The sequence below is a fragment of the Euprymna scolopes genome, chromosome 19 (genome assembly GCF_053919585.1).
Source record: "Euprymna scolopes isolate OS-2025 chromosome 19, ASM5391958v1, whole genome shotgun sequence".
Lineage (NCBI taxonomy): Eukaryota > Metazoa > Mollusca > Cephalopoda > Sepiida > Sepiolidae > Euprymna > Euprymna scolopes.
In genome coordinates, this window is record NC_136500.1 from 136,177,214 (window position 1) to 136,201,378 (window position 24,165).

At 35.7% G+C, this 24,165-nt stretch overlaps 1 protein-coding gene across 1 annotated transcript in view; it reads right to left on the minus strand.

Moving 5' to 3' along the window:
- The window catches only part of LOC145239992 (nucleolar pre-ribosomal-associated protein 1-like), a 142,866-nt gene that overhangs the window by 73,706 nt on the left and 44,995 nt on the right, over positions 1–24,165 (minus strand). Inside the window, exons 12-15 of the mRNA XM_080103575.1 lie at positions 12,755–13,026; positions 10,827–10,928; positions 8,913–9,183; positions 2,000–2,078 (exon numbers count right to left, since the gene is read on the minus strand). Coding sequence (XP_079959701.1) covers positions 2,000–2,078; positions 8,913–9,183; positions 10,827–10,928; positions 12,755–13,026 — 724 coding nt within the window. The remainder of the gene's footprint in view (positions 1–1,999; positions 2,079–8,912; positions 9,184–10,826; positions 10,929–12,754; positions 13,027–24,165) is intronic.

The following is a 24,165-nucleotide window of genomic DNA, read 5'->3' on the forward strand; positions in this document are numbered from 1 at the left end:
GAACTAGGGGTGTAATTACCATGTTTATCATAAGTCCGAGTACTTTGAAATCCTTCAGGATTCATCATCAGGGATGAATTAATTTAGCTGCTCTTGAACAATTTATATAAGTTTTTTCTTTTTTTTCCTTCTCTTATTGGTTAATTATTTTATTTATTCTTTATACACACACACACAAAGGATGTAGAAAAATATAAAAAAAAACAAAAAAGGGACTGCAAGGGAATCACATCTTTTGTATTAGTTTTCATGGGTAATTTTCCCCCACCATCGGACGCTAAAAATGTTTTTATACACTTTCACAAAAGTAAATACGTCAGACACACAAGTGAAATACTATCAAATTAAATTGGAGTATTCTGACCTATGGATCACATTACTATGGGACTGCTTCCCTCCATGCTGCAATCTTCAAATCCAATGTCAACAAGTACTTGCCATGAACTGTGCCAAAAAGCAAAAAATTTTTTATTTTTCATTCCCTTGCAATCCTCTTTTAATATTCATCACTTAACAGATGGCCCATCTCTCTCACTACCCTTATCCTCAAGTGGCTCTTAGCCTTCATAAGTGGTGACTCAATAGTAAAAAAAATTATAAAAAAAACGTCTTTACCACAATAGAGACATTGCAAGCATGTCTGCTTTATCGTTATTTTCATGGCAAGTGCTCATCTGAGCGCCGATCTGTGGTTCTCTCCCCTTGCCAAACTTTCACCGTCTAGCTGAAACTATTATCAATAATTCCCTCCACTCTTTTTCTGTGCCATAACCTAAACGTAGATTCTATGAACAAAGCTTTTTTCTTAGAACTGCACGCCTGTGGAATTCTGTTCTGTTTCCCTGTTTTCCGGCTGACTACAATTTGGTCGTCATCATGTCCAGCGTGATGAGCCCCATTGATTTTTTTTTTTTTTACATAGGCATCACCACATTATCAAGGCCAAGAGGCCACTCAAGGATAAGGGTTACAGAGTGTACAGTAGAAATTGGACATTATAGTAATCATTAGTAATGAAAATTTAGTAAATTTGATAACTTATATGGAACGGCTCATCAAGAACTTATTTACGTTAGACTTGAAGACAACCATATTGTAGTCAGCCGGAAAGCAGGAAAACGGAAGACAATTCCACAGGCGTGCAGTTCTAAGAAAAAAGCTTTGTTCATGGAATCTACGTTTAGGTTTAGGCACAGATAAAGAGTGGGGGGAATTATTGATAGTGTTTACAGCTAGACGAGTGTTTCTTGTGAAAGTTTGGCGAGGGGGGACCATAGATTGAAGCTCATTTGAACACTGTCCATGAAAATAACGATACATCAGAGACAAACTCGCAACATCTCTTCTGTGAGATAGAGGTTGCAAGGAAGAGAAAAGGACATCTCCTACGAGGCTACGAAGTCTATTTTGAACTCTATCAAAGCAGGACAAGTCCTTTCTAGCAGCTCCTGCCCAGATGTGGCAACAGTATTCCATCCTTGGACGTACCTGGCTCTTATATAGATAGAGAATAGCATCAGCAGTGAGATATCTACTGGATCGATAGAAAGATCCCACCATTTTTCCAGCGGCCTTGGCAACAGATTTGATGTACGTGTTCCATTTAAGATCAGGAGTAATGGTCAAGCCAAGAAGTTTGTCAAAACTTGAGGCCTCCTGAAGACGATAGCCATTCATTTCAATTGATGTCAGATGTGGATCAGAATGTTGATGATGTAAAGAGAGAAGCTTGGTTTTAGATGCATTAAAAGTAACCAGCCATTCTTTACCCCATTGTACTACGTGCTCAAGATCAGAGGAGAGAGAATTGGAGAGAACTTGGTCGTTTACTGTCTTAGATGTGCTACCATAAATGGTAGTGTCGTCAGCATAGATTGATTACTGTACTTTCATTAACCCTTATCCTCAAGTGGCCTCTGGGCCTTGATAAGTGGTGACTCCTATGTAAAAAAACAAAAAAAAACAAAAGAAAAACAATGAAATTATGGTTTAAACTTACTTTAAAGATTGTCGGCCTTCCATCTCTTCTGTAGGTTGGACAATGAATTCAAGATCTTCACCATCCAATGCATCCAATCCTAACAAAAAAAAAAAAAAAAAAAAAAAAACGACTGTAGGTGATCACACAAAGAAAATCAAATCATTTTTCAACAGACAAGATTACAAAAACAAAATAAAATCAATAAAACTTCAAATCGAGTGATCCAACATTATTATCCGGAGAGATAATGATGCTGTAAAAGCTGAGCGTGATACAAATATTATTCTGCTATAATGGAATGACCCAGCACCCCTCGGGATAATAAGATAGATATTGTAGATATACTCCTCCGGGATTAGAGAGTTCGGGAGACACCGAATGAATGAGTCAGACTCTCGTATTGAACCTTTTGTAAATAAACCTTTGGATTTACTCCAAGTGAATGTCCTGTGATATGATGATCTAAAGAAAGATATATCATATTTCAATCAATCAATCAATCAATAAGGATTTCATCACTCAATGAAGAACCCCTCCCTGGACTTTAGCCATCTAACTCTGTCCCGAGCTATCCACTTCCATGAGGAATCCATGTGTTCTATCAGCTTGTCCCTGCATCTCGTTCTTGGTCTTAGCTTTGGCCTTTTATTTTTTTTATTTTTTTTTAATTTTTCTTTTTACACAGTGATCACCACTTATCAAGGTCCGGAAGCCACTCAGGGATAAGGGTTATTGCAAGTACATTACGTGTCCACGAGGTGTCCATTTCACTGCTGCTATGTTACAAATGGCCACCTCGACATCAAACATTTTTTTCTTTATCTGCTAGCGATAGGATAAACATCTAATTGCATGTTCGAATTGAGCGAGAGTCCACTAATTCTTTATCCTTTTAAAACCTAATATTAAAGTCAGTCTGAGGGAATGAAAACGTGCAACCACATTTGCCTTCCCGCGAGGGCAGAGTTGGACAAAAGGTCGAGCTTTCATGTGGGGAGATCCAGCTCCCTTGACAGGGGTGCTCTGGACGTAGACAGAGATAGAAATTGTCTCAGTCATGAAGGAATTCTCTTCCACCACCCAAGGACAGAAAATGTGAAGTATAACAGCAGAACAGTTATTACACTGTGATCCGGTCTCGAAAACCAAGGATTCACCCAGCTAGAAATATTTCATCAGTCACGGAAAATGAAAAAAAAAAAAAAAAAATATGATTTCGTCAATTCTATTTTTAGATCGAGATCTAAAAGGCGAATTGGAACGCTTAGCTATCTGTTTTTCCGAAGCAGAAAATATCCTAATTAACACCACGGAAAAGCTATTTTGGAAAACCGAAAACGAATGCCGACAGACATGATATGAAAAAGGGGATGAAAAAAAAAATATTGAAAAACTGTGAATTTATTATTTGAACTTTCTTTCTCCACAAGAGGACCCTCTCGGACTAAATGTGTCGCTAACAAGTTGCGAAAAGAAAAAGGACAAAAAAAAAAAAAAAAAAAAAAAAAAAGAGAAAACAAGGAACTGAGTGTAATTTTTGTTTCTCTTTCTGTCAGACTGAAGATTAAATTTTTCCTCGTGGTCGCATGGAGTCTAGTCACGTCGTCAATCCCTTTTCTTTCTTTTGCGGGATTTTTGCTCAATTTACTTGTTTAGAAATATCCCAAACCTCATAAATTTTGAATATATATTTCTTTTTTGTTAAATTTTTCTTTCCCTATCTTTAATAAATTTATTTTATATTATTTGGAAGTGTTTGTCTCATTATTTCTCGCATTCTGTTGTGTTCGACTCTTGTGTTTATTTTGCATTCCGCTTGTCTCATGGGAACCAATTGCCGTTCATTGTTTTAACCATTTCTATATATATAAAAGCGAAAATGTATGTATGTATGTTTGTGTGTCTGCTAAAAACTTTCGACAGACACAACAAAAATTCACAAACTCGGTATATCGAAGCTCCATCTTTCGCTCGAAAAATATCGAAAAATTGGCAAAAAACGTTCATTTTTTTCACCCCGAAATCGACAATTTTCGACAGGGGGGGGGGGGTCAACAAAAACGGCCCTCTTGACCGGTTCTATGCATGCGTCAGATGACGTCATGACCTGAATTACTTTAAATAGTTGAAAAACTGAATAAATTTCATGTACGTCGTGTTAGCTCAGTTGATTAGCGCGTTGGTTCATTGTCTAAAGGTTTGGGGTTTGAATCGTGGTGTGAAATGTCTTCTTTTTTTTTGATTTTTTAAATTTAAATATTGACCCAGTGTTATTTAAGCCATTTTTCACGTAACGTTCGTTTTTCTGTTTTTATTTTTACTTCGCTTATATACCCCCGACCACACACCCAAAAACACCCAGGTACCCAGCGATTTTTTTTAATTTTAATGTCGAAACAGGCTTATTTAAGCCATTTTTCACGTGTTCGTTTTTCTGTTTTCATCGTTCGTTTGCCTTACGTTAGTTTTTTTTTCCGCCTAAGGGTTAACGTCGTTTTCTTTTTTTACTTCGCTTATAACAAACAAACCTGGTCATTGACGTCGACGACTTCCGGGCGCGCACCTGTCAATTTCGTTCTTACTTAAATAAATTCAAACATCTTTCACTAACTTATTCTGGCTGGCCAATTTTATTTTCAAACTTTGCCTCAGAGCTTCGAGTTCGATCCTAACCCCCCCCCCCCCCGGGTTCTTTTCATCAAATCACTGAAGTAACATTGAGCCTGGCAAGTACCAGATAGGTGACCATTTGGGAATTCTAGGTGCTTTCTGATTATCTCAGTATTGTTTCTAGTCATCCTGAACCTCCACTTGCTACTAACTCAGGTGAGGTGTGGTTGGAGATTGTGCGCAAGCAATTCACATGCAGGCACTCTTCGTCTGTAAAGACTGAAGGAAGGTACCAGGTAGCAAATCATTTACTTTAATCAAGACATTATAAAGTGAAAATATTGAAAAAAAAATATTGTACATACTTGTTATGGAATAAAGTTTTCATAAAAAAAAAAAAATATCACAATTTTATCAATGTTTGACTTTCCTCTGTAAAAAAAAACAAAAAAACTACTTGATCGAATTAAGTGATTTTTTTTTTGTATGACAATATAATGATTTTTTTTTTTTTTTTCGATATTTTAACATTTTACTGTCTTGATTAACTAAGCAAGTACCAGCCATTCACACTTCAAATTCCAGATTCTTCCTTTTGAATCTTACGGAATTGATGAATTTTTTTGATTTTTTACTTTGAGTCTTTTATTCTATTTGATGGAAAATGTCTTTCAGTTAACAATTTTTTTTAATATATTTTTTTAAATGTATGTTAATCAGTAATACATTTTTTATGAAAAGAGTATCTTTGAAAATTCATGAGTTAAGAATTTTTATTCCGTTTGAATTTTTGAGGATTAGTCAATATTGTAATTTATTCAATATTTATTTTCATCAGCATTTTTCTTGTTCACACACACATATACATATATATATATATATATATATACATATATAGTAAGTTATAAAATATATGGTGATTAAGCTACACAGAATATTTCGTGTTTCATCGAAATTATTATTTCTTTTTTTGCACACACACACACACACAAACACACAGGTACTCACTACTATTTTTATTTTTTTTAGGGAGTTGGTCAATTTCTTTTTTTTTTAAGGCTCCGTTGCTAAATACCCTTACCATAAAACCTCTCCACACCTGGACAACGCTGGGTTACCCTTCTAAATGTTAATAAACAATAGATATTCAAATTAATAATAATAATAACAGCAGGCAGCACGTGCGTAGTCCCTCTTTGGTGCTGTATGTGAGATGACGCTACAAAAAATAGTGAAGAAATGATGAATGTAAGAAGTGTGAAGGTTGAATTGGTACTAACAACAAATATTAAAATTCCGTTATAGGTCAAAACTGAGTAATCATGGTGCCTTGGCATCCTAAGAAATTACGGTGTTTTCGGGGTACTTCCCCAACCACTTCTCACGATTGCAATTCAATCATCCCAAGCAACACACTTTCCCCTGTAGAACTCCTCAACATTGGTAACTACTGTTTCTTCAATTCTGCGATGCAAAACTTTTGTTGTGACCCCTTTTGAGCTCCTGGGAATGCCGAATCCCAGTGAAAATGGACAAACGGTGCAGTTTCGCGCTTTAAGACATGTATATTTGAATTCAGCACCATGGAAAACCACTATATGGACATACATATCAAGTTTTTGAGTAATATGAAAAAAGAGCTCCAAAAAGGCATGTTTTTTTAGCCCGAAAAGTCCCAGAGAGATGCAAACCAGAATTTTGCCACGGTCACCCATACTGAATTTATATTAAGAACAATAGCCTCCACATTTTGGCAAAGTTTCAGGAAAATCTAATGAATGGATCAAATGCTATGGGGCAAAAAATGTCATTTTGGACCATTTTTGACCTCTTTTGAGGTCCCAGAAATCCCAGTTTAAATGGACAATGGTGCAGTTTCAGACCTTAACACATGTATATTTGAGTTGACCACCATGTAAAATCACTATATAGTCAGACATATCAAGTTTTTGTTGAGAAATATGAAAAAAAAGAGCCAAAAAAAGGTGTTTTTAGCAGTAAAAATCCCTGGGGATGCAGCAAATGAGAATTTTGCCAGGGACACCTATACTGGATTGACATTAAGAACGATGAGCTCCACATTTTAGCCAAATTTCAGAAAAATCTAATGGATGGATCAAAAGTTATGGGGCACAACATGTCATTTTTGATCATTTTGGGACATTTTTTACCTCTCTTGAGCCCCTGGGGACACAACGGGAATTTTTGCAAAAAATTCTTTTTACTGTGCACATCTATTTAATGAAATACAATTTGTAGCAAAATTTCAGGAAAAACTAATGGACGGTTATCTGGCAACCGTCCGGACTGATGCACGCATGGACGCCACTGAAAACATAGATCCTTCTCCGATAAATCGGGGGACCAAAATGCAATCAGGCTGTTTGATGGCATTTAGTTTAGAAAGCAGAAAGTTAATTAAGATCTGTCAAGAAATAAGTTAGAAATTCTATACTTTAACAGAAGTCAGAATTTAAAACGAATAAAAATTAAAATTGCTGAACCATTTTTACATTCTTCATATTTTAATGTCTTGTATAATTAAAATGCTGAACGTAAATTTGGATTAATATACTTTCTATAGAAAATTAAAAAAAAAAAAAAAAAAGAAAATTTTTTTTATAATTTAAAAAAAAAAAAACTTGCTTAATTGTTGTTGTTGTTGTTGTGTATCCCGTCCTGCTTTGACAGAGTTCAAAACTGGCTTGAAATCTAGTAGCTATTGTTTTTATCTCTTTCCGGCATCCTCTTTCCTAGAGAAGACATGTTGCAAGTCTGCTCTATCATTATTTTCATGGCAAATGCTCGTCTGAACTTCAATCTATAATCCCCTTCTGCCAAATTTTCACAAAAAGCACTCAACTAGCTACAACCACAATTAACAATTTCCCCCATTCTCTGTCTGTTCCTAAATCTAAATGCAGATTCCATGAACAAAGTTTCTTTCCTAGAACAGCCCGCCTGTGGAACTCTGCTCCATCGGCCTGCTTTTCAGCTGACTATAATATGGTAGTCTTCAAGTCCAATGTAAACAAGTTCTTGTAAATAATCAAATTCTACCCAATTTGCATTATTAACGATTACTATTTCTAAGTAATTTTTTTTTAAATTCAATTTTCCCCCCAGGCACAGTGCCACTTTGAAGAAGGGGGATACTATCGGGGACATAAGTTGCAGGGATATTATGAAGGGAGAGGAGTAGCAAGATGTCTGTTCACATTACACTTGAACTTCTGCATGTCAGTACAGTTGGGAAAGCAGAATCCCGGAAGGGAGTTCCAAAGTCTAGCAGTTCTGGGGAAGAAACTATTGTAGTAGAAAGCTTTCTTACACCTAGGGATTTCTACTGTGTAGGGGTGGGATTTAGCTGCTTGTCAGCTTTGTCGAGGGTATTCACGTTGAGGGGGTACAAGTGCTTGTAGTTTGTCAGAGCATTCACCATTAAAGTACTTGTAGAACAGGCAGAGGTAAGTTGTCTTTCGAGCCTTAATGAGTGGCAATTACCTTGTACAAAACACAAAAATAAATAAGGTACTTGTATAGTTTAATCAAGACATTAAAAATAAAAATATTGAAAATAAGAGTTATATTATACAAACCTGTTATGGAATTAATTTCAGAAAAAGAAAATTCACTCAGTTTGATCAAGTGTTTTTTTTTTTTTTTTACAGCAGAAAAACAATTTTTTTTATGAAAACGAAATGAAGGTAGCCATGTTTGAATTTTTTACCACGAGGAAGAGAGGACGGGAGGGGCATAGGGAAACACCTGCCTCTCCATGTTAAATAATAGCTTCTCTTCCTTCCTCGTGGTCTAAAAATTGAAACATGGCTATCTTTGGCATGGTGCTTGGATTTCCACTGTTTAAAAAAAAAAAAAAAAAAAGTACTTGATCAAATTCAGTGAAAATGTTTTTTCATAGAACTTAATTCAATAACGGGTAAGTACAATATAACTTTTTGCAATATTTTCAGTTTTTAATGTCTTGATTAAACTGGACAAGTACAAAAAATAATAAAATGTAACCAGGTTGTTTGATGGCATTTAGAAAGTAAAATGACAACCCGGCGTGACTCATTAATAAATGAGAACTATGTGCACTTCTGCTCCCCGACCTAAACTCTTTATTAACATTTTTATAATGTCTACAATTTTCAAAGTTTCCCTTCCTTTTAAACTGCTCCTACTATAACTCCTCCTCTCCACCACTTCTCGTCTCATTTACCCTGCCTCCAACCAAATAAAACATTCTATGTACAAACAAGCAAGATAACCAAACTCTTTGTATTATTATACAGAGCAAGATAAATGAATAGCTTACGGTCAATAAAATCGTCGACAGTAGATGTGCTCACAACGTCTGATTTTGTGTCAGCATCGATTTCAAGAAGGGACGCCTCCGAGATGACTTCAAAGATTTTCTCGATGTATGGATGCGGATTGCAGATATAGTGCGTAAAAACACTGGCGACAAACTTGAGCAGCATTTCTTTTCGCTCAGAATTTTCATCAACGCTGCACTTGATCAACGTGTCTATCCACAGATGAAGCTCCATCTCGTTGGAATCAAATAAGCTCGACTGGAACAAAAGCTGAAAGAAATTCAAGATTTATTTTTCAGATTTTTTTTTTAGATAATGAGTGACAATTCATATTATTTGGATCATTCGGACTAATGTTCTCATCTTGAGTGTTATTCGCACAACGTTTCGCTCGATGTCACCTCCGACCTTCTTTAGATAACAAATAAGGTACTAGGTAAAATTTAGTTGTCAGTGACACTCTTATGGAGGTCAAAGGTTCAATCCTTAATGAGAGTGATACTAAAAAAAAAAAAAGAAAAGATTTTGTTGTGGTTATAGCCGATGGAAGAAGGCATGCTACCCCTGTGGATTAAAGAAGCAGTTCTGTTTGAAATTCCCTGTAGAATGCGACAGAAGATTCCAGAGTTTGACAGAAAGATTCCAAAGTGCAACAAAAAGATTCCAGAATGGAACAGAAAGATTCCAGAATGGAACAGAAAGATTCCAGAATGGAACACAAAGATTCCAAAATGGAACACAAAGATTCCAAAGTGGAACACAAAGATTCCCAAGTTTGACAATTTATGCCTAAAGAATGCCAGAGCTTAGATCATCTGAATTACATCCAATTACAGCCAAGATGAGAACAGTAGTCTGATCAATCCAAATTACTAAAAACATTTTTGGATAGTGGAGGGCAGGAATAGGGACAGGAGCTGATCTACTATAATATTGTTTTGGTGTTTATATTTTCTTTTTTATATTGCAATAATTAGTTGATTAACGTTAGGTTGCTGACTAATCGAGCAGGTCCAGTGGTACTTCTTTTATTGTAAATTGTACTCATTAATAAGAAAAAATAAAATAAAATGGTGAAGTACACCTGCGCTTGAACACTGGATCATTCGATCATCAAACGCTCTACCACGGAGCTATATTTCCAGATTATTATAAATCTGTTTTTTTTTTTTTTAAGAAGAAATGATTGGCTGAAATTTTATTATCACCCTTGCCAGTGTAACGGAAAATATTCCCCTGTAAAAACTATTGTTTTTATATATAAGAGAGAAAAGACTATTTTAAGATCAGATTTTTTCGATTTTCAATGCTTATTGGATGAATATCTGTACAAAACATTTCTAAGAACGCTGCCAGAAATATAAATTAGCTTTGTGTGAAATTTGCGAAAGACAGGCTTAGGCGTTTTGGAACCTATAAGGATGGGACTCACACATACACACACACAAAGTGACTTTTATTTAATAGTAGAGATTAACAACGTCGTCCTCATTCTAACACTCACACACACACTCTTCTCTTTTGATCATTTTCTTTCACAAAAATCACTCGCCTAGACAAAATCACCATCAATAATTTGCCCCATTCTCTATCGGGGCCTAAACCTAAATGTGGGTTCCATGAACAAAGCTTCTTTCCTAAAACTGCCTGTCTGTGGAACTCTGTTCCACTAGTCTGCTTTCCAGCTGACTACAATATTATCTTCAAGTCTAATGTAAACAAGTTCTTATTGAACCATCCTCGTAAATAATCGAATAATACCAAATTTCCACTACAAACGATTATTATGCTACTGTTTTAGTCACTACAATACATAAACTCTTATCCTCGAGTAGCCCCCAGGCCTTGATATAGGGGTAACTCCTTTGTAAAAAAAAAAAAAAATTAAAAAATAAACCAATTATTGAACTTACCTGACAAATAAGCTGTTTCGTAATCGACAGTAGGTGATGGTCGCTGTTGGTGCTCAGTAAAATTTCAAAGAGAAAATAAATCAACGGTTGGCCATCAGCATTCTGTGGAAATTTACAAGAAATGAAAATAACTTTCATCTTTCAAAAACAATTTCAAAAGATAAAAAAATAAAACAAACAAAAATTTGTTTTTTTTTTTAATTTTAGTTTTTGGATTTAATAATTCATCCGACAAATTTGTTAACTAGTTTTGAGGATATGCAATCTATAATCACGGAATCAACAGAAAAGTGATTTATATTGAGAAGTCCGATGAATTTACTTTGTTCGATTTCAATCTTCTAGAATATAAATCTCACCTGTCTATTTAAATGTATGTCTGCCTAAAACTTTCGACAGAGACAACGGATTTTCATGAGATCAGCATCGTTTTGAAGCTCGACCCTTCGAACAAGAAATATCGAAAAATTGGCTAAAAACATTAATTTCTTTACCTTCAACTGGGCACTTTTCTACCACCGATATTTTCAAAAGTCATCTCCTCTTTTCGATTGACTAGCCTTAATTTAAACCTTTGCCACTTTTGGTTTAGCAATGGACGCAACAGCAAAGATGTCACTTTTTTCACATTCTTTTTGTCCTTCGTGGTATGGGTTCGAGCCTGTCAATTACCACTTTTTTTTTTTTTGCATAACACACACCTCCGAACACCCGGGCAACGCTGGGCACCCAGGCTTGTTTTAGATAAAGGAAGTCATTAGGTTAAAGTCTGGAGACCGATGTGAAAAGAAAAGGTTCTATCCAAACGACGTCTTCAATACAATGAAACTACTGATGAGCTTTGTTAAACTTTTTGCGATGAAGAAATTCACATTCAACACTTTCACTCATTATTTGCAGTTTCTTCCCAACAATCACTGACCCGAACAGTTCCCACGGTTTTCTTCTCTTTCATCTTCTATTCTGGCCATGTTTTTGTCTCTCACATTGGTGACTGCCAAAGCGGCTAGCACAGGTTCACAAGTATATGGTAGAAGGAAAACAGTCAGTAGGAAGAGAGTTCCACAAGCTTACAATTTTTGGAAAGAAGCTGCAGGAATTGGAAGCTGTATTACAATAATGAAGTATGAAAACAGGGAATTGATGAAGACCACTAGACCAACAAGTTAACCAAGCTGTGACAAAGGAAGCAGAGATGAAACAATTCTGAAGAACACAATATTTATAGAAATGACTGCAACTAGTAACAGATTAGCATGAACAATAATAACTGCCCATGGATAGGTTGATGTGACAAATTTACATTAAGCAACATATTTTATAGATATGTCTAAGCATCCCGAAAATAAACCCTGTCTGCCATCCAATCTATCACATTTCATAGATATGTCTAAGCATCCCGAAAATAATCCCCGTCTGTAATCCAATTTATCATGTTTAAGTCTGAAATGGAGTTTTTTCTATTATATATATCTTAGTTGTCTGTGTGTGTGTGTTCGTACGTCAAAAATTTTTTATCCGCATCGAACAGGCACAAACCTGGTATCATTAGAACGAGCGATCTCTCTGATACATAATATCGAAAAATCAGAAAAAAAAAAAAATTGATTATTTCATATAGAAATGTTTTGTTTAAAGGAGAGGAGGGTCAGGTAAAAACCTTGGTTTCAATGCTGTTTGTTAATCGTGTATGCAGAAATGGTCAATTTGCTCTTTCATTTTAAAAAGCTAAATTTACAATATCCTAACATCTGTGTTGTCGTGGTTCAATCGATAACACGTTCGCTTACACACTTTTCAAAGTTCGCGTCCACAATGCAACATTTTTTTCTTCTTTGTCTTACAAATGGCAATTTTTAACAAAAACGAAAATACAATGGCTTCAAAATGAACAAGTGCCAAGGATCAAAGCAATAATGTTAACAAACCTTCATATTCCAGGGGATCTTCCGTGCATCAGTGCTTGCCAACAGCTGTAACAGATAGAGCCCAGCTCTGATCCATTGACCAGATACTTTGTCCAACTCTGCAGGCAGGATAGTAGTGCTTGACTGCTGCAGTTTCAAACTCTGGTACATCTTCTGCACGTGTTCAAAAATCTTTTCGATAACCGGGAAATCAGAAAATGTTTCCGGCTGAAGACGTTGACACAAGCACAAAATCTGTTCGATCAAAATCACGTGTTCCACTAAATCAACTTCTAGTAAATATACACAAGAGAAAAACCGAAAAAGTTTTAATGTAGTTTGCTTGAAGCTTTGTTTAGTGTGTATATATATAAAGGAAATATGTAGAAGGCAATACAATGCAGAGTCATAATGGATAAATACAAATTGAAGCGAATGAAGAAATATAACAGTGGAAACTTACGGTTTTATTGATATAATATAGGAAGAAAAAACAGAGCTGTAAAGTACAAATTTACAAAAAGGTTTTATTATTCCGCAGAATATTCCAAAACCGGGTGCTCCTTTATCCATGGAATTTAAAAGAATGCTATTTCTTTTCATTAGAGGAAAAACCGTTAGCAAAATAATCCGATAGTCACATTAAAAATTTTAACATTTCTATGTATTTGTTGGTTTCTGCATAGGATGAAACTAAATGTTTTAGGACTTGCAGTCACCAAACTTAAAAAAACAAAAACAAAAAAAAAAAACATAATATAAATATGGGAAACAATTCATGCGGACAGTTTATTCAGGGTTCAAAATTAAAATAAAATCACACCCAGCTTTGGAGTATTCTGCCGAATAGTAAAAACTTTTTCTAAATTTCTACTTTACAGCTCTGTTCTTCTTCTTATTTATCGTAAGCTCTACTATAGTCAGTGAATGTATCGAGCTTTTTCATTTGGTTGGGATTGCGATATAAATAACTATATATTTGTTTTGGGAATTTTTTTTTTTAATAGTAATTTACTCAAAGTTTTTATATATATATATATATATATATATATATATATATATATATATATATAATCCTTTAATGCTCTCATTACACTATATCATACTTTATTTGCATTAGTTTAGACTAATAGAAGGTTTGTATTATATTTCGGGAACATTTTCCTTTGTCAGAAATGTGTTCAACTTTAATTCAAACATGAATATGGAAGCTGTTAGTGTTATATTAGTGTTACAAAACTGTTATTTTTACAGGTTGATACAGCATTAAGATAAACGAAAAAAAATTTAAACTCAGAATTTCTATATTATCCCATTAATGCCCAATTTAAAAAAAAAATTATTACTAAAAAACTTTTATAAATGCAATATTATTTGATACTGAAATTGTTTTCAAAGATCTGCTGATTGTATCGCAAATTTATACTATATATAAATGAGGTTTAGTTATAAGGGTCACTTAAAAAAAAATTGATTGAATAATGGATGAAACTATCATTCCATATCAGATTGTTCTGCCTGTCATATTTGCCAGGGGAGACAACCTTATTCCTTACAAGTTATTTCCCTTTATTTTCTCTTAGAACAGTTGCTTATAAGGACTACTGACAAAAAAAAAAAAAAAAAAAAAAATATGAGTTAAATAATAGAAGAAACTGATTGTATCTTTCCACTCTTGATTTCACAGTATACTAAAACTTAAAAAATGAAAGTTGTGTGATGTTTGAAAACGTTTCCAATCTTTATGACTATGATATAGATTTTATTTTTTCATTAAAATTTTTTTTTTTTTTTTTTTACAGTTTCACCCCAAACAACACACAGTGCCACTTTGATGTAGGTGGCTACTACCTGGGACATAATTTGCAGGGATACTATGTAGGGAGTTGAGCAGCAAGATTTCTGTTTACATTACACTTGAACTTCTCCATGTCAGTACAGTCAGGGAAGCAGGAACCCAGAAGGAAATTCCAAAGTCTAGCAATTCTAAGGAAGAAATTATTAGAGTAGGAGGCTTCCTGGCATCTGGAGGTCTCTACTGTGTAGAGGTGGGATTTTGCTGCTTCTCAAGTTTGTCAGGGGTATTTACATCAAGCGGGTACAAGAGCTTGTAGTTCGTCAAAGCACCTACAATTAAAATACTTGAAAAACAGGCGGAGAAATGCAACATTTAATCGATGGGACAGCGGTTAAAGCCCAACTGGTAGTGTGGGACCTATTAGGTTGGCGACTCTCTTTTGAACCTTGTCCAGAAGTGAGAGACTAATAGCAGATGCACCAACCCAAAGCTGACATAAATACTCTATACATGGGCGAATGATGGCCTTGTAGACGATACTCTCAAGCATGATTAACTTTCTAGCACGGTAGAAAGTGCTCACCTTATTCGCAGCAGCCCCAGCAATGCTCTTGATGCATCTGTTCCAACTCATGTTCTCCGTGAATGTTAAGCCGAGGAGTTTGAACAATGTACTTTCAGGCAATGTATCATTGCAAGATACAGATGTTGCTGAAATATAATTATTTATCTGATCCTTATATTATTTGTTTCAAACAATCGATGCTAAACTGTGTGTAATGTTTATTACGGTTTGATAACATCTTAATATCCTAACCTACATTCAATTTTTCGTTTTTCTTTTATTAATCAAATATTTATTGAAATCAAAAAATGCGAAAGCATAAAACAAAAATCTTAGTTAAAAAAAAAACAAACATTTCTTCATTTTTTGTTGAACCAAATATGAAGAGTCACTCGTTTAATAACCAACTTATTTACTCAGAAATACACAGTACCTAAATTTCCAAACACTTGAGCACATAGTACAATGGGGAAAGGAGTGGCTGGTTACTTTTAATGCATCTAAAACCAAGCTTCTCTCTTTACATCATCAACATTCTAATCCACATTTGTCATCAATTGAAATGAATGGCTCTCGTCTTCAGGAGGCCTCAAGTTTTGACAAGCTTCTGGGCTTGACCATTACTCCTGATCTTAAATGGAACACGTATATCAAATCTTGCCAAGGCCGCTGGAAAAATGGTGGGATCTTTCTATCGATCCGGTAGATATCTCACTGCTGATGCTATTCTCTATCTATATAAGAGCCAGGTACGTCCAAGGATGGAATACTGTTGCCACATCTGGGCAGGAGCTGCTAGAAAGGACTTGTCCTGCCTTGATAGAGTTCAAAATAGACTTCGTAGCCTCGTAGGAGATGTCCTTTTCTCCTCCTTGCAACCTCTATCTCACAGAAGAGATGTTGCGAGTTTGTCTCTGATGTATCGTTATTTTCATGGAAAGTGTTCAACTGAGCTTCAATCTATGGTCCCCCCTGCCATACTTTCACAAGAAACACTCGTCTAGCTGTAAACACTATCAATAATTACCCCACTCTTTATCTGTGCCTAAATCTAAACGTAGATTCCATGAACAAAGCTTCTTTCTTAGAACTGCACGCCTGTGGAATTGTCTTCCGTTTTCCTGCTTTCCGGCTGACTACAATATGGTTGTGTTCAAGTCTAAAGTAAATAAGTTCTTGATGAGCCGTTCCATATAAGTTATCAAATTTACCAAATTTTCATTACTAATGATTACTATATTGACCAATTTCTACTGTACACTCTTTAACCCTTATCCTTGAGTGGCCTCTTGGCCTTGATAATGTGGTGATGCCTTTGTAAAAAAAAAAAAAAAAAAAAAAAAAAAAACTTTACATCAATGTAAATATATTTACAATAATCCGAATTGTTAGTGAATGTTAAATGTTTCAGTGAAAATAATAAAAGGGGAGATAATTATTCGTAAGAAATAAAGGGAGGTTATTCAGATTAATTTATTAACAGACTTAGTAGAGTAAAGGCAACCTTGACTGGTCTTAAAACGTTTAATATATTTTAATTCATGCAGATTTCATATTTATTGTGACAGCCATTTCTCAATTGAATATTTTATTGTACTTAATATATAGTGATTTCAAAAGTAAAGAAAAAAAAAAGACTTGGGTACCATCTGCTAGAATTTAAACCAAAATATTTAGCGTTCTAGACGCGTTCATTGGCCAAGATCAAAGTGTAGTATCTTTTCTTCAGATGTTGCACTTCAATTTCTTGTTCTCTCTCAGTGAAGGATTTCTCCTTCACGACTGAGACAAGTTTTATTTTTGTTCCTTTTCTCCACATTAAAAAACGATCCTGGTGTCTAACTCTGTCCCATGGGGAGGCATTTGTAATAGGTACTATTTGAGCTATCCCGACAGACAGATAAAGTAATAAAATTAAACCACTTTCAGCTATGATTAGTTTACATATGCACAAACTAATAGAACTGTCGGTAAGTTTAAATAAACATTTTGCATTTCAAATTACCAACTTCTGTACGCATTATTTATCCATCCAAAATTTTACTCTTTATTAACCATTCCGTGGTGTATGATTAACTATTTTCTGTTAATTTCAGTGTTATGTGACTAGAAGTTTAAGTGTTGTCGGTTAAATATTTAAACACAGACATACATGTGTTTATGTGCAAATACTCCCGATCAATGTAAATATATTTACATAATTCTAATTGTTCACGAGAGCAGGGTTAGGCACAAGGTCAGTATTTAATGCGGGGAAAATCCAGCTCCTCTAAAGGGGGGACACTCTGGATAAGAACAAAAATAATAATGGCTTTAATCTAGAAGGAGAAATCTTTCACTGACTGAAGACAAAAAGGATGAAGTGAAGCATCAACAGGACAGATAGTACACTTTGCTTCTAGCCAAAAGGCCAAGAAAAGAGTGAATGTTAAATGTTTCAGTTAAAATGATAAAAGGGGGCTAACTGCTCTTAAGAAATAAAGGGAGGTATAGTGAGCCGTTTAGACCTGCCAAATTTGCTTCGTCTGGATCAAACACATAGACACAGAACAAGCTGTGTGTAGTAACACACACGCATAGAGCAGAGCACGTGCAAACATAACATAACTTTGACACGCGTATATTTTCGGTGACCTTTGACATAACCTTCCGTTTACGTCCTTTTTCTCTCTCTCTTTTTCGCTTGACACCAAGCCATGCACACGATAAACCACGCGCTTCATAAGCGTGCACTAGGAGAGCGACAGCAATAACATGAGGTAGGCTTGTATATTTTTCACATAAATATTGTTACTTGTAAGATGCTTACACATAGAGCACACAATATGAACAATTCAAGACAGTGATATATTGCTTGAATATGACAGAGTAAAATATGAACTATAACCTCTACTTATGCACACTTCCACAGAGGTCAACACGTACAAGCCACAAACACACGATCTTGCATGACTACCCAATTATTACACCGATGCATAAACTTTACTTTGTTTTGTTCTAAATAAATAATGTAATTTTATATATATATATATATATACTGGTATAATGGTTTTCTTTATTGTTAAGTCGTGAACGTGCATTATATAGTCTCGCAACAGGGGTTATTCAGATTTTTTAATAGAAATTGATGAAAATAAAACAGTTTTCACTTTTTTGTAGCGGAATTCAAAAATTTAAATATTGAATATCAATGATATTAACTGAATTATCATGCCACAGTAATAAATATATCCATAAGTTACAAAATTAAAATAAAAAATTACTTATTAATGAAAATAGCTTTCAAAGACAATTGGCAAAAATAGAAACCGGAGAGTTCAAGAGGTAAATATGTTCTGAAAACTGAAAATCTTTAGCCAATTTAGCAAAACTCAATTTTCACTAATTGTTTTCGAAAACTATTTTCACAAATAATTTTCTACCTTATTGGTTTTTATAATTTTTGGATATTTTCATTACTGCAACATTACAATTCAGTAGATACTATTGGTTTCACTTGGAATTCAATATGTTTCATTTTTCGAATTTCGCTACAATAGCAAAAAAAAAAAAAAAAAAAAATGCACTTTTCTTTCTACATTAAGTCATGAATGTTTCGATGAGAGAAAGTTGCATCCCTGTGCCTGTTTTAGAAGTATTTTAATGGTAGAAGCTTTGCCGAACTACAAACCTAATACGTCCTGATGTACATAAGCCCGACAAGAAGCAAAATCGCCCAGATGCCAGAAAGCCTTCTACTCTAATAGTTTCTTCCCCAGAACTGCTAGACTTTGGAATTTCCTTCCGGGTTCCTGTTTCCTTGACTGTACTGACATGCAGACATTTAAGTGTAATGTAAACAGTCATCTTGCTGCTCAACTCCCTACATAGTATCCCTGCAATTATGTCCTAAATAGTACTGCCTACGTCAAAGTGGTAATGTGCCTTCGTTGGATGTAAATGCAATTAAAAAAAAAATTGAGATTAAAGGTCATGAAAATCTGATTGAAAACAAATATCACGGTGCAAAAGTTTGTGGGTATTTTAAACTATTGTCATTTATGGATTGTGTTATATTTGTGGATTGTGTCATATTCGTGGATTGTGTCATATTCGTGGATTGTGTCATATTCGTGGATTGTGTTATATTCATGAATTGCGTTATATATATTGTTATTATATTTATTAATTGTGTCATATTTGTGAATTGTGTCATATTTGTGAATTGTGTCATATTTGTGAATTGTGTCATATTTGTGAATTGTGTCATATTTGCGAATTGTGTCATATTTGCGAATTGTGTCATATTTGTGAATTGTGTTATATTTGTGAATTGTGTTATATTCATGAAATGTGTTATATTCATGAAATGTGTTACATTCATGAAATGTGTTATATTCATGAAATGTGTTACATTCATGAAATGTGTTACATATCAACTTTATTAAAGCATCATTTATACAGATATGTTCGCATTCTTGGATTTGGTTTTGTGTTTCTTTCCACCATTGTTGTCCAAGGGGAAGTAACTCTAATGAAGTTGAGATTTTAAGGTTTGAGCAAATAACACTTAAGATGAGAACAAAAGTTTGATTAAAATAAGTAAAACTATCATATTTTTCAGTAATATTCTCTTCCCATATTAACTTGAAATGACCTTTACAAGAAACCTTCTCAAACACTGATAGCCATGGTTAATGATACACTATTGAAAGCTCATTCAAACTCCTTGGCTTAACATTCACAAGGAACATTTTTTTTTTTTTTACATGGAGGTCACCACTTATCAAGGCCCAGAAGCCACTCGGGGATAAGGGTTATTGCATGTACAGTAATCAATGGGATACTGTTGCAGTATTCATTAGTATTGGAGATTTGATAAAGTGTCATTACTTAAGGGGGCGGTTCATTAGGAATTTGTTTATGTTGAACTTTAAGACATTCATGTTGAAGTCAGGAGGGAAACAGGCAAGTGGTAGAGAGTTCCACAGGCGTGAACTTCTAAGAAAGAAGCTTTGTTCATGGAATCTACATTTTGATTTAGGCACAGAGAAAGAGTGGGAAAAATTATTGACAGTGGTTTCAGCTAGACTGGTGTTTATCGTGAAAGTTTGGCGAGGGGGGACCAGATATTGGAGGTAAGACGAGCACTTGCCATGGAAATAACGATAAAACAAAGACAGGCTCGCAACGTCTCTTCTGTGGGAGAGAGGTTGCAGGGAAGAGAAACACTAAACTACAAAATCTATTTTGTACTCTGTCAAGGCAGGATAGGCTGTTTTTAACAGCTCCTGCCCAGATGTGGCAGCAGTATTCCATCCTTGGATGTACTTGGCTTTTATATAGCATCAGTAGTGAGATATCTTCTGGAGTGGTAGAAGGATCCCACCATTTTTCCAGCAACCTTGGCAACAGACTTGATGTACGTGTTCCATTTCAGATCAGGAGTAAAGGTCAATCCCAGAAGCTTGTAAAAACATGGAGCCTCCCCAAGACGAGAGCCATCCATTTCAGTTGATGCCAGATGGGGATCAGAGCGTTGATGTTGTAAAGATAGAAGCTTGGTTTTAGATACATTAAAGGTAACCAGACACCTCTTCCTCAACTGTACCACTCACTTGAGATCAGAGGAGAGAGAATCAGAGAGAACTTTGTCGTTTATGGCCTTTGATGTGTTGCTATAGATGGTCATGTCATCGGCATAAATGTCGATGAATGATTTAAGTATGTGCTTTGGGAGATCATTGATGTAGATCAGGATTGGTTGGTTGTTTTTGTTTTACGGCATATCAACCTTTTTCAGGTTATTTAATGCCGAATCTAGTTATTTTGAGCAACGATTTTTAATGGAGTATATTTTTTTAAGTCAGATTCTATTTAACTCATAGTTGGGACCCTAACAGATACTACCACTCCGGGTCAGAGTGGACCTGGGAGCAACGGCAATTAAAGGGTGGCTCCACACTCCCCAAGGTCCACAAGGTTGGGCCTCACCATCGGATATAGTTTTAGGTCATATCCAGGACCTGTAGATCAGGAAGAGAGTTGGGCCCAGGATGGGCCCCTGAGGGACTCCAGCATTAATACTGCGGGCATCTGATTTTTTTTCCCATCAACCACTACTCTTGGAACATTATTTAATGCATTTTAATTACATATGTGTAAAAATGGTCTCTAACACTTTAGTCCCACGCGAGCCGTTTTTATGGTCAGAAGAACTCTACTCGATAACGAATAGCCTATGCAAGAATATAGAAGAGCTAGGACCACCTTTCTTTCTACTATAGAAGACAGAAGTTTAACCTAAAAAAAATAAAAATAAAAATAAAAGAAAAAAAAGAAAAAAGTAAAATTACCATACACATGTGCGCACTATAAACTATAAATAGATATAAAATCCGGGGAAAGGAAGTGAAGCCCCCACCTACCGTCACACTAAGAACAGGGTTACGCTCGCTGACAGACGCGACAATTTTGAAGATGGGCAAACAATATAAGCTAAGTTAATTTAACAAATCCTAATATTACCAAAATGGCAACTGCTTTTTTTTTTTTCTTAATTTTGACTAATGTATTTTAACTATATGCGCATATATTGTCTTTAACTCTTTGCTTCCATGCGAGTCGTTTCTTCTATTACTTTATTTTTTATTTATTTATTCATTTTGTTTATTTATTTCTCTTTTTGCTTTTACCAACTGTGTATACCTTCTCTTTAAATGTATTTATTTAATGCATTTTAATTACATATGCGTAAAAATGGTCTCTAACACTTTAGTCCCACGCGAGCCGTTTTTATGGTCAGAAGAACTCTACTCGATAACGAATAGCCTATGCAAGAATATAGAAGAGCTAGGACCACCTTTCTTTCTACTATAGAAGACAGAAGAACTTTATTTAAGTAGTATACTTAATATATGCAATCACCGTACGCTTGCTTGTATTAAAGTGTCCTCCATGATACCCATACCATACCAAACCACTGCACGTGGCTCATAATTTGACTTGCACTATATTTGTAACTGCAATATACATAATCCCAGCTGTGATACTAGGGCTAATTTTCTGAGTAGATGCAACACTCTGCGCCTGACCTTAATGACTACAATTCCAAATCCCAACGAACTAGCTGTCCCTATAACTGGGAGGGAAAAACCTAATAGCTAGCTACGAAATCTTATACATTTTACCTCCAAGACGATTGCGTTTGTCTTACCTGCATGCATAAAAAAAAAAAAAAAAAAAAAAAATTTCCTCCCTTCTTCAGACTAAACCTTACCTGTAACTCAAAAATCCTAATGGAAATCCATCTGTAAATAAATAACCCCTCTTCTCTTGAACGCTAACAATCTACTCCTTCCAACCTATCCGCCACTAAACTCCCACATTGCTCCGCATCTGTAGTGGAATTGCTAACTTCCAGCCCCTAATCCCTCACATGCAAAATGTTTTAATAGCCATCACTAAACATCTATACATTTCTACCTCTAAGGCATGCATTACAGCTCATTCCTATCCAGTAAGGGACTTAACAGCCTATGCACACAAAGGCAGGTACTTAACAGCCAAAGTACTCAGAAACAAAGCAATATGCACTACACAACTGTCTCCTCGAGTTTTGCAACGATTAATTACGTTATTGAAACGACACTCCTTGTTATGCAAAACGCCCCATGACTCTTACTAAAAAATACCTACAACTTCAACTCTATTCGCACCTACTGAAAACCTGCCCATATATCTATTCACCTAATTACGCATGACTCAAAACTTGCTGTCTTATCCATGCTATATTGCACTTACATCTTAACCCTCCTATCATCTAAAATAGCTCGGGCACAACTCGTAGCTCAATTCTTAATACCTACTCATACTGTAACACTATACTAGACCTAAGCTAACATTAATAAAATAAAAAAAAAGGGTAAGACTAAAATCACATTATCTCCTCCCTAACAAGCCCTCTTACAAACATAGACGCTTACACTGCATGAACTTCACCCACCCCCTTTATCCATTAACAAGTAAATAGCATGTCCCTAATCAGTAGAGATATAATCCCCCACAAACTAACCCAGTAACACTAACAACGCGGGGTCGCAGAAATACCTGGATTAGAACCTAGGCGCGGAGAAAACCCTCTCAGGGCTGACGGACCCAGTAGGTCTTCCCAGATCATCCGTCTAGGAGAAGGAAAACTCTGAAACTAAACCAAAGGGGAGAGAGGCCTCTTCAGTCTTGGATGACAACCTTCCTAGAGCTGGTGACTCAAACAAATTCACCGGTTTGCAAACCTAAATTGCTTAAGGAGTAGATAGGCTCTGTCTATCGCCCGGCTTCCATACTCCTTCTTTGCCTATTAGTCAAGCGCAGAGACACTATCTCAGTGATTCGACAGAAACACCCAGCGGTAGATCATGTTTCCTGGCTAGGGCAATGAACGCCGTTCTTCCCCATTCCCAGCATGCCCCACCCCTAAAACTGAACATTTGGGAGTGCTTGAGTATAAGATATGCCTGAGCGATTAGATTGGGTTGACCTTCTTCTAAAGGGTTGAGGGTACCGGATTGACAGTTCCTGGCTGCTGTTCCCGACTGGTAGTACAGGAGCCCTAACTCTTTGGTAGCGCTTAGAGCGGCTGCTCCATCAACAGTTGAATAATATCGGGTTGTTTGCAGTGCCATGACGCGCATGGAAAGGGACCCTGCACTCATCCCCGGTGGGCTTTCCTGAGGCCACAATCCTAATTGGAGAAAGGTCAGCTGATGGTCTACTTGTGATGCATGTCTGAAGCTCCGCATAACCTCTTGTTTAGCTCCCCCTTACCGAAACTCTTAAAAAAAAAAAATATGACGACAGTACAATCTAAAAATAAGCTTAAACCAGGATTAGGGACAAACAAATTCAACTTGCCTCCTCCCTTGAGGCTCTCATTCACAAATATCCGTGGGCTTAGAACTAACTTAGCTGATGTTGAAGCATTTCTCTTAACAAATACCCCGGATATCTTAGCACTAAGTGAGACTAACCTACACTCCTCCATTCCCTCTAACCACTTTAACATGCCTGGATATCTCCCACTTTGCCGTA